General features: G+C 52.8%; 1 protein-coding gene across 1 annotated transcript; it reads left to right on the top strand.

The window, feature by feature from the left end:
- The first annotated feature begins 3,264 nt into the window (after window positions 1–3,264).
- Window positions 3,265–6,516, top strand: Kncn (kinocilin). The gene is made up of 4 exons (XM_051172033.1): window positions 3,265–3,546; window positions 4,551–4,619; window positions 5,584–5,658; window positions 6,437–6,516. Exons 1-4 carry the CDS (start codon window positions 3,396–3,398, stop codon window positions 6,514–6,516), a joined length of 375 nt encoding a protein of 124 aa, XP_051027990.1. The 5' UTR covers window positions 3,265–3,395.
- The last annotated feature ends 5,146 nt before the right edge of the window (window positions 6,517–11,662 follow it).

The following is an 11,662-nucleotide window of genomic DNA, read 5'->3' on the forward strand; positions in this document are numbered from 1 at the left end:
CCGTGAGGCTTGGGGCCCAAAGCCTTGTTGCTTTGTCCCAAGTGCCAGCTCAGCCACTCACAGACTTTGTTTCCCGGACAAATTAGTTAGGAGTTTGTTTCCTACTGGTGTTTAGCTCACCAAGCTGTAAAAACTACAAAGTAATGAAGGTGAAGGGTCATGCTGGCCCAGGTGCATCCGGTAGGTAGTTCATCATCTTTGATTATCTTGGCTCTACTTACCCTGTCTCCTGAGTGAGATTAGTAAAACTTTAACACCAGGTTGGAAACAAGCTGCCCTCTTCCTTGCCCAGGGAGCCCCCTGTGCAGTATGCGGATTGAGCTGACTGAGATGAGCCAGGCCTCTGCACCACCACCCCCATCCTTATTTTGATTGGCTGCTCTGCACACCACTCTGTCCTGGGGTCCCTGTCAGAGGGGCAGCATGGTGCCAGGTGGTGTCTGTTATTAGAAGCCTGAGGTCCTGGGTTCTAGTCCTGCCTGTACCACCATTCACCAGGCTACTACTTGGATTTCCTAGCTCTGCTGGACAAAGACAGGTATGGTGGGTGCTCTGAGGGAGCTCTGGGATGGTGGAGCCTTGTCCAGACATTGAAACTTGGGATGGATGGTAAAAACCAGTTTTCCAGCTCCCGGAATCACACTGGGCTGGAGTCTCCAGAGAGCCAGCTTCAAGCATCTGACAGGCTGTCAGGATTCGTGCCTCTCTGTCCTATCAAGTTCTTCTGGCAGCTCTTCCACCTTGGAAGGAGAGAGCTGGCCCCAGCCCCCTAGAGTGCCTCAGACCACAGGCCTCATTTCTCAAATCCAGCTAGAGGACATTGGTCTAGCTCCAACACTAGTTTCAATCGGACCCTGGGAGCTCTGGCCATGGGATGATAAAGTGTTTGGGCTTCCACATGTCTGCTTTGAACCCTGGGACCTCTTCTCCCTCCTGGTCCACTGCCCCTTACCAGACCCAGGTCCACAGAGAGCTTATATTGGTCTCATGCCAACTACTCCAGCAGCTTCAGGTCTGGGAAGGACTCTAGGAGCAAGGTCCCCACAAGGCTGACATCCTCGTTTCCATGGTAGCAGTTGCCTTGGAAGCTGCTTCCCTGACTTCAGCTTCTGAACCATCCAAGAAAGCTGCCCATCCCCCCAAGGGACCAGTGAATTAATCACATTGTTCCAGGGTTCTCACCCTTCATGGAAAATAAATAGAACCAGACCAAGCTGGGGCTTGTTTGACCACTCTTCCTCCACACACTCAACCCACACTTGGACTTGGCTCTTCTGAGGACAAAAAGCCATGGACAGACCTTTTCCATAGTCAGGTGTCTCCATAGCAGACAAAAGCCAGGCAGCTCTGTAGGCAGACACCTTCTGAGCCTTTACCCCACTGGGAGACAAGAGATTCTATGGTGGGACCTAGTATGTGCCACAGCTCACTGATGCTCTGAGTCCTTATGGCTCCAGGAAAACCTGGGCTCCCATGGGAAAGACTCTGGTGCCCCTGGGACCCTGTGTAGCCCCTCTGCCCCACACTGTACAGCAAGAGACGACTGTTGATAAAGATGGCCTACCTGTCACCCTTCTCCCTGATGCCTCAAGGTGGAGATGCAAGGCCAAACCCAGAGCTCTGCCCTATATCCAGAAGCTTCAGGCAGGAATCTGTGGCCATGGCATTCCACAGAGCTCACAGTCTCCAGAAAAGGCAGAACAAAGGACAGGGAGCCCTGTGGGTGGGGCGGCAGAGCACCCCCAGGCATGGTTCTGAAGGCTGCACAGGAAGGGCTGTTTGTGTAGCTCTTGAGGGACAAGGAGAGGTTCACCAGACAGCAAGCACCAGGCAGATAGATGTTCAGCAGAGAGAAAGAGCGAGGGGCTTGAGGATGGAGAAGCAGTGGAGGCAGGGGATTTTGAAGCTGGTGGATACTGCAAGCATGGTAGCAAGAGATTGGCAGCAAAAGGAAGGTTGGAGATTTGGAGCAGGGTCATGTGACCTTGGGAAGCGTCTTCGGGTCAGAGCATGGAACAGGACTGTGCTCTAGGACTGGAAATACCCTAATACATATAGTCCAGGAAATGCAATTAATAATGAGGGTTAGAAGCCGGGTGCGGTGGCACACACCTGTAATCCCAGGACTCGGGGAAGTAGAAGCAGGTAGATCTCTATGTGTTCAAGGCCAGCCTGGTCTACAAAGTGAGTCCAGGACAGCCAAGGCTACACAGAGAAACCCTGTCTCGAAAATAAAATAAATAATGAGGGTTAGAGCCAAGCTCTAGGAAAGAGGACCAGGGATCAGGACTATACTTGACTGGGTTACCGCTACTCAGGCTCAGGTTGGTGGGTCCTCCAAACCAGTTGACAAGGTCAGCCAGGCTGGGTAGACGTACTGAAGCTGAACGGTCCCCACCATGTCCCAGCTTCATGACACTTCTCGCCCAGGTCCTCTGTCCAACCCCATCCTACCCAACTGGCTCCTCCCAGCCAGGAATCCCCAGGGGCTTAGTGTTTCCTCCAGTTAGCAGCTAAAATGTGGTGTGCCAATGCCCTGAGACGTCTTAAGCTCAAGGCTTCGGCTAAGACCTCTCAGGCCTATCTAAGGCCAGCAGCTGACAGGATGGTGGGAGAGGCATGGGAGAGACTGAGAAGAGAGCAGACTTGGAGGATTTACCCCTCCTTCCATGTCTCCAAACAGGGTCCCAGCTGTACCCCTAAACCAAGGGGCATCGTCAGCCTTGAGCATTCAACTCAGGAGTCACCTCACATCCCTACCCCCTAAGTGCCATAGGAGGCCGTAAGCCCAGTCTTCCTGCTCAGGAACCAGCAGTGCAACCTGGCCTGCCTGCCGTTGGACCTTGGGGACGCAAACAGGAGCTCACATTTCAGGCTCGTGAATAACTCATCACCTGCTTGCTGCCTGTACCTCTGAAAAAGCCTATGTTCCCTAGGCCTGCCCCTGACCCCGCCTTGCATTTCTTTAAACTTTAATAGGCCCATGCTCCAAGGCAACTGAGCAGGGTCCGCCGAGCTGGGATAAAAGTCTTGAGCAGGAGAACTTGAACCCAGCTTCTTCAGGGCTCCCCCTTCAGGGGGACCCCATGAGGCAGACCCACCCCCCTAAAACTCTAGCCAAGCTAGAAATGTGGCCAGGCAGGAATTCCAAGAGTGGCCTCTGGCTTCAGAGCCCTTCACAGGAGGAGGAGTAAGCTGGGGTGTGAGGTTAAGCTAGGCCTAGGGGCCCCTGGGAAGCTGTGGGATAAGGTTGCCGATAAACCCCAGAGTTACCCGCCTAGAGACTTACAGCCCAGAAGTTTCCACTCTGGATGTAGTGCTCCAACAAGGAGGCGTCTATCCGAGAAGCCCAAGACTCCCAGAAGGCCTGGAAGCAGTGCCCTGGGTAGGCCTGCATGGACATCCCCATCAACCCCAGAGACTTCCGCTGCCTGCAGCTGGCCTGTGTGGCCCTTGGCCTGGTGGCTGGCAGCATCATCATTGGTGTCTCCGTGTCCAAGGCTGCCGCTGCTGTGGGTGGTATCTTTCTTGGTGCTGCTGGGCTTGGTGAGCAGGTATTGGGCTGGGGGCGGGGGGAGGATTTTTCTGGCAAGCAGATATCTTGAAGAGGTAAATGAGAGATGGAAGGTAGGGCTGGTCAGTGGAAATTGGTTGAGGAGAGTGAAAGACGAAGTTGTAAATAATGCAACCGCAGAGTGAAGGAAGGGGAGCTGATCCAGGGCTCTTTTGAGTGTGCTGAGATGGAGGAGGACAGACTAGGGGTCCACACCTTTCTGACTACCTAGTGGGATCTTGTGTTTGTGGCACAATTCATCAGCCTGGTTGGAGTGGGGTGATAGAGGCCTGCAAAACAGAACGTCTGAGACAAAAGACCCTTCTTTCCTCCATTGTGTCAGGAGCAGGTCTGTCTGTCTGTCTGTCCTGGCTAGGCCCATTGATGTAGAATGCCATCTCTCACCCTACTCCCTTGTCCCAAGAGAACCTGGAGCTCTAGGCTGGGGACTCCAGGCACAGCTGCAAACACTGAGTGCCAGGATCACTTGCTCCCAGAGGACAGCAGGGCAGGACCCCACCCACCCTGTGACTTCCTGGCCATCAGGTTCGAGTGGGAAGGAAAGCAGTGAAGCCTAGAAGGCCACACTAGAGGTCTTGGGAGAGAAGAGAGCCGGAGAGAGAAACGGGGGTCAGTGAGGTTGGTGCCAGCTGGCCCAGTTCTAGCCGAATAAGAAGGAAAAGTGAGCAACCTGCTCTTCCCTAAGCAGAATGGAGCAATGAGCCTGCAAACCTGTGGCTGGATAATCTGTAGTCCCTTCCTCAGATAGGCACTGAATTCCCAGCCAGGGCTGAGTGCTGGGGAGACACACACACACACACACACACACACACACACACACACACACACACACACACCTCCCACTTACACACCCACAGTCCTGACCCTCTGTACCTGTGCCCTCCTACATCACCCTCATAAACCACCCATCCCAGCCTCCTGCATCTCACACCAGTCAGGCCTTCTCCATCATAGCATCCTCTGTGTCCCTCCTCAGGGCTCCTCATCTTCACCTACCCCTTCCTGAAGGCTCGATTCAACCTGGACCACATCCTACCTGCTATAGGTGAGCATTTTCCTCCCCCACAGACCCTTTGACAAGAACTGTGCAAACCCTTTCTGTGCAAACCTGTGAGTGACTGTCACTGAATGTGCCCACGTGTGAGACTGTTTCTGGGGGGGGGGGGAGAGAGTTGTATGCCAGTGTCACCATGGCTACAGAGTAGCAGAATCCAGCCAGCTGCCTGAGCAGACAAGGCTAAACCTCAGGAATCTGTCTCCCTTAAGAGTTTTTCCACTCCCTGAAGTTTCCAAGATCTCCAAATGACACACTTATCCTCAGCCCTGTAAAGACCCTCTACCTCCTCGTAGGTCTCCTGGCCTCTTATTAGTTCCCACCTTACTTCCACCACCTACACCCAGATTCCCAACACCCTCAGGCCTGTGGAGCTTCACATACTCCTAGTTCCCTCCTTAAAAAACCTACCACCTCTGGCCAGATGTGGTGGCACACGTCTTTAATCCCAGCATCAGGAGGCAGAGGCAGACTGTTTCTGAGTTCAAGGCCAATCTGCTCTACAGTGTGAGTTCCAGGACAGCCATGGCAATACAGAGAAACCCTGTCTCAAAAACAAAACAAAGCTAGATGTGGTGGCACACGCCTTTAATCCTCACACTTGGGAGGCAGAGGCAGGCAGATCTCTGTGAGTTCGAGGCCAGCCAGGTCTACAAACTGTTCCAGGATAGTCAGGGCTATTACACAGAAAAACCCTGTCTTGAAAAGCCAAAACCAAACCAAAACAAGACAAAATAAAACAACACACACACAGAGAACCCATTACCACTTCTTTCAAGAACTCATTTCTTCTGCCCCTCCCGAAATTAGCCTAGCTAATGTGACCTAAAGGGACACAGAAGAGCAGGGACAGCCACTGATGGAGATTAGATACAGAAAGAATGTCCTCTCTCAAGGTAGGCTTGATTAGGGAATGACGCAGGAGATGGGAATTTGGGGTGCTTTCCTCCTGCAGGAAACTTGAGAGTCCATCCTAACTCAGGACCAGACCATGGGGAAGGAAGGCCCAGCAACAACACCAGTAAAGAAGGTACGTGCCTGAAACTCTGGACTCTGTCATCTCTGCTCTCTGACTGGACAGCCTTGTAAGGAGGGGGTCCCAGCCCAGGGAAGCAGTGAGGTTGGGTCAGCTTCCGTGTGTGCAAGCCTTTCTCATTTTTCTTTAGGGTTTCCTTGTCCTGCCTAGCATGGACACAGAGACAGAGGGCTCCCTTAATTTGCCTTCCCTACTGCTAGGCCTCACGACCTGGTTACTGTCCAAACTGTTCCTGGTGCTGAAGTCTGGCTCTTGGCACTGATAGCTGAAACTAGGCATCTTCTCCCTTCCTGACCCTGTTCTCCACACTGGGAAACCCCGGGGAGGAGTGTCTCCAAGGCAACCCAGCCCCATCTGCTCTCTGTGCTTACTCAGCAAAAGCGCCCAGTCCAGATGCAGCTCCAACCACTCCACATGTATTAGCAGCTTGGCTCTCACGAACCACAGGCAGGGAGGTGCTACAGTAAACTTCGGTGGGTTTTTTTTTTTTTCTTAATATGGGACAACTGAGGCACAGAGACATTACATGACACATCCAAGATCACAGCTAAGGAGGCAGTGGGACCAACACTGAAACAAGAGCTCCCCAGTCCTGCCCTCCTCACATTGTACTTGGTCCTAGGGCTCCTCATCTGTCCCCCAGCTCTACCCTAGGGTCCTGGAGCACTCTGACCCCCTCATCCCCATCCTCCCACTCTCTTTGGGCTCTCTGACCTGACAGTTCAATAATGTCTAGACTCAGCCTCCATCCCCCTGCTGCTATTTCCTCCAGGAGCCCGTAGTGGCCTGTCCACTGTGACCAGAACCCTGGAGAGGCTGAAGGCTGGAGGCCGGGCAACTGAAGAAGCATAAGGACCGCCCCCTCTCCCACCCTCCCCTCTACCCACATCCCTGTGTCAGGGCCCTCCTTCAAGACAGAAGAGGCAGAGACAAACCCTGGGGAGCTGGGCCCACCTCCTCCTCCAATGAGGCTCTTCTTACCAGATTCCTTCACTCCTGACATCATCGCCAGAGCCACAGGACTCCGGAAGTTTCAGCTTCTTCCCTGGCTCATCAGTCCAGACAACATCCCAACTTTGTTCCCTCCTTGATCTCTTGTTGGAATTTGGTCCTGGGCCCCGACGATAGCCAGAGATGGCTGTTGTGTCCCAGCCACAGAAGCTGACCACAGGAACCACAGATGGGGAGAGGGCCTAGCTGAGAGTGCCGTGTCTATGTCAGGAGCAGAGACAGACCCCTGGTAATGTAACTTTCCAGCTAAGCCCAATGCTGACACTGTTGCAGGCTTTGAGGCACCTAGCTGCAGACAGGGCCCCCAGCATCTCCTGTTCTTCCCACTCTTTGTGGGAAGAGGTCTCCTTGCTCCTTCTAGAAGGCCATCTCAGAATCCCGTAGCTACATGTCCCCATTGTCCTATTCAGGCAGCCTGTGTGCCCCTCTCTCTTGGAACCTCGAGGAAGGTTTGAATTCTTTTTCACAAAATCAGTTGTGTGTATGTGTGTGTGTGTGTGTGTGTGTGTGTGTGTGTGTGTGTGTGTGTGTGTTTTAAGACAGGATCTCGCCTTATGTGCCTAATCATGCCTGGCTGAGGTTAACAATTCTATTTGTTTTCTATTCTGAGTATTGAATCTGTGGTCTTGTACATGCTAGGCACTCTACTCAGCTATATCCTGAGAGCTCACAAGAACAGTTCTCAAGCCTACCTAATATGATGAATGATGTTTTTCCCCTAGTCCCTAGCACCAAGCAGGGTGCACAGTCGGTGCTCAGCAAATGTAGTGGTTTAAATTAAGTTAAAAAACAAAACAAAACAAAACAATTACCCGCTAGGCTTTCCTGGAGAGCTACAGTATGGCATCTCCACAGTAAGGTTTGAGCTAGGGAGGCTCAGGTGCCCAAAGCCAGGCAGATGGCTGCCCCAACCTCCACATCTGTGCCTCCAGGAACAACAATACTGTTTGATTTCTGCAGACACCTGCTCCTTGTACTGCTTTGAGGAGAAGACAAGCTAGGAACAGTCTAATTCTTGCAGGATCCAGGCAAATGAATCCTCTCAGAAGCTTTGTCTGACATTGCTCCAATAGCTCCAAGGACAGCTGACCACTTGAGTGGCTCTGGTCTGTCTCTCCATGTTAGACATGAAGGCAGAGAGCCAGGCACACAGAAGACATCCAGTAGATGTTGGAAAACAGGCCACGTGGGAGAGCCCATCTTGGACAGATGAGAAAGCTGAGATGTCACAGTATAAAGGACTCATTAGATGCCCCAGAAAAAAAAAGGGACCGAGTCAAGCCTTGCAACCAGGTCTCCTCTCTTCTGCACAGCCATAGAGCTTGGCTCTCTGCCAGCAGGGAGCCAACACCCACAAGGGGTGGGTTTCACAAATGCTGGCCAGATGTAGAGACTAGTTCCTCCAGCTTTCTCTCCACCACCCTTTTGTCTGTTCCTTGTTTTCTCTCTTCTTCCTTTTCCTTAGCGCCATCACCACTCAAGCTCTTCCTTGATGGATGAGAAACTCCTTCTCCTCTTCATCAGCAGATTTCCCCTCTGTGCTCCAGAGAGATGCCCAAAGGTGGTGCGTAGGAATTGGAGCTATAAATCTAAGCTGAGGAGAAGGTGGCTCCCCACTATTTGACCCTCCCAGGCAGGATCTCCCTAAAATAGGATATAATAAACTTAATGCCTGAGGAGCCAGGCACAGAGAAGCACTTGTGAGCATTAAGGAATAAATTTTTAAAACAATCACATGAAGGGCTGGAGAGATGGCTCAGTGGTCAAGAGCACTGTCTGCTCTTCCAAAGGACCTGGGTACAATTCCCAGCATCCACATGGCAGTTCACAACTGTCTGTAACTCCAGTTGGAAGGCATCTGACACCTACATACCAATGCACATAAAATAAAACCAAATAAAAATTCTAGAAAAAAAATCATATATATATAAAAAAACAAGCAAGACCTACATCCCTTGGAGAAGCTGGCAGAGCCTTGAGGGGATGGGGAACTGAAGGGGGGTGTGGGGCTGGCCCTTCCATTCCCCACTTTTCCCTGCTGTGGGCTTTCTGAAACCTCCATTCCTCCAGCACAGGTGGATCTTCAGATGCAGCCTTTCCAGTAGCACCCACTCTCCCCAGTGGCCCCTGTGAGGCACACCTTCTCTCCTGGCCCTGTTGGAGAAGAGAGGAGGTGAGGCCAAGCTAACTGGAGTTTGAATGTAGTTCTTGGTTACTACTTGAGCAACAACGGAACTTGCCAGTGGCCCAGCATGGGTGCTGGAGTGGACAGTGAGAGTGGGAGCCCTTCCCGGAGTCTATTCAGAAAGGAAACTGGGTCTTTCTAGAACTCGAAATGCCTGGGCCTGGGCTATGGCTGAGCTAGTCTGGAGAGTACAGCAGTAAAGCAAAGCTGGGTGATACTTGGTCTAGGCAGCCCCTTGACCTCACGTCCTTAGTGGGTCTGTCTGGAGTAAAACTGCTCCACCCAAGGGAAGAGAGATGAGACTCCTGTCTCGGTTCAGGCCTCCAGGGGCCAGAGCAAGAAGCTGGGAGCCTTGGGATCTGAGTGTTCCCATCTGCAAGTGGAGGATGGCTGGGCCATTCTCACTGGCCCATGCTCTAAAAAGGATGTAGACACATCAGGTGGATTTGTGGATGCATTTATAGATGAATGAAGGGTCAATGGGCAGAGATGTCTTCCGTGTCTTCCTTCCACATCTATCCAGGCCTCTCTGCAACAAAGTCCAGCCTCAAGCTGCCTCTACCCAGTGCATCTCCCTGGGCCTCTAGGGGCGTGTGGCACACCTCATACTAAAGTGCTGGACACATGATTAATTGGGGAAGAGATGCTGAAAAAAAAAAATCCATCCCTGGGAAAACTCTTCCTGCCCCCTCCCGAGCACCAGGCCCTTCAGGGCTGCAGAAATGCTAGACATTGCAGGCACGGGCGTCCTCAGCGGAGGACTGTTTCCACTCAGGGTGAGAAAAGAATGCAACCTAGACAGTGTGGGCGGTGGGGAATTAGTTGCTGGGGTGCTCGCAACCCACGAACCCAAAGGAGTGAAGGCGCGAAGGACACGTGCGAGGCTTGTAGGCTGGAGGAAGCTGGTGGGAGCTGCCGGGAGAGATTGGCCGCCCACGCTGGGAAGGGGCTCCAACCCGCGGCGCGGGGATGCTGTGGTCCACAGGCAGGCTTTGCTGTCCCAACCCTCCCCGCTGTCTCCCATCCACCGCCCCTCCCCGCTGTCTCCCATCCACCGCGGGTGCCGCTCAGACCCTACAGAGAGGAATTGGCTGCTCATCTCAGCCTGCCGCGCCCACCCTCCTGAAGCCCCTAACAGCGTTGTTGGATGATCCAGCTCCGCCAGGCGGGGATCCCGTGCTTTGAGCCTAACCAACACTGGACACCCGGACTCTCTTGGCTCGGGGTTCAGTCGAGTCACAGCAAGGGAGTGTCTGCGAGCCCTCTCAGGCAAGTGCAGTTGCAGAAATTTGGGGGTGGGTGGGTGCTGGGGGAATTGCTGAAGAAAAAAAGGGAAGATGCTTATCCTGCGCCACGGAACTCCTAAAGAAAGGAGGCTACCAGGCAAGGGGCGAGCGACCTCAGATTTTGAGAAAAGTGAAAAAGAGAAAGAGGGATTAGAGAACAGGAGACACACCACGGGCTGGCTGCCGTGGCTCCCCTGCTGTACCCTGTAGCTTCCCTTGACGCTCTACACTTTCTCCAGTGCCCAAAGTGGGGAGAAAGCTGAGAGAAAAGCTGGCAGACAGCAACTCCAAATCTGAGAGACAAGTGAAGCCAAGAAGACAGACAGACTTCCTCGTTTTCTTAAACCAGTGTTCCCTTCCTGTTTGTTTCACTAATATTCACTGAGCCCCAAGAGGAGGCAGGTACCCCAGGTGGAGCTTGTGGCCCTTGGACACAGGAAGCCCCATGGCTAGGGAAGCCTGAACTGAGAGGCGCACGGTCTGCACAGGAAAGCAGAGCTGGGGCAGCTAGCTGAAAGCAAAGCTGACTTGAAAACCAGCTTTTCAAAGCTGGTGAGCTCAGCCTCACCTGAGCAAAATCAGGAAGGCTGCCTGGATGAGTCTGGGCTGAGGGAGCAGCAGTTGGGAGGTCGGGAGGGGGGATGGTGGTGGTTAACAGAAGAAATGGGGAGTTGAGCAAAGTCAATTAGTGAGTCAAGAGGAAAAGAAAAAAGATGAACTGGAAAGATCCTTGGCCCCCAAGATGAGTTGCAAGTGTGTGGACGGGAGCCAGAGGCTGTGGCGGAGGTGGGAAAGGGCAGCACTGAAGAAACCTATATACAGAGGCAGTGTTCCCAGGAAGCAGGGCTCCGAAGGCTTCAAAGCAGAGACTAAATGCTGGATGATGCTTATAAGCTCAGTGACAAGGGGTCACTGATGACATTGGTGAATACAGGGGCGGGAACATGATGGGAGAGAGGATTGCCTTGGGCAGGAAGTGAATTGTGGAGTGCAGGCCATGTGTTCAAGAAGTGAAGAGACTGCTAGCTCAAGGCCTTGATTCGGTTGGATTGAAGATGAGGCAGGCAGCCATTCCCAGAAGCAGGTATGGGCCACTGAGACGCTCACTCAGGCCAGGAAGGGGAGTTGGGAAGATGCAGGAGGCTGGTGTGATCCAGTGAGGTCTCTTCTCATCTCCCAGCTTAAAAGTTTGTGTGAAGAAGACTTGAGAAGGCAGGAATCTGGGCTGGGACAGGGTTGAGCTTTGCTGGTCAGCACTGGACCCGCAGAGATGAGACAACAATCACAAAAGTAACTAAAGCAAGCCGGGTGTGGTGGCGTGTGCCTTTAATCCCAGCACTCGGGAGGCAGAGGCAGGTGGATTGCTGTGAGTTCAAGGCCAACCTGGTCTACAAAGGGAGTCCAGGACAGCCAAGGCAGAAAAACCCTGTCTCGAAAAACCACACACACACAAAGTAACTAAAGCAAAATCAGTGTGGGTCACAGGCAAACACAGATTCAGTGACACGGAAGACCA

This window comes from Acomys russatus, chromosome 29, assembly GCF_903995435.1.
Source record: "Acomys russatus chromosome 29, mAcoRus1.1, whole genome shotgun sequence".
NCBI classification, from domain to species: domain Eukaryota; kingdom Metazoa; phylum Chordata; class Mammalia; order Rodentia; family Muridae; genus Acomys; species Acomys russatus.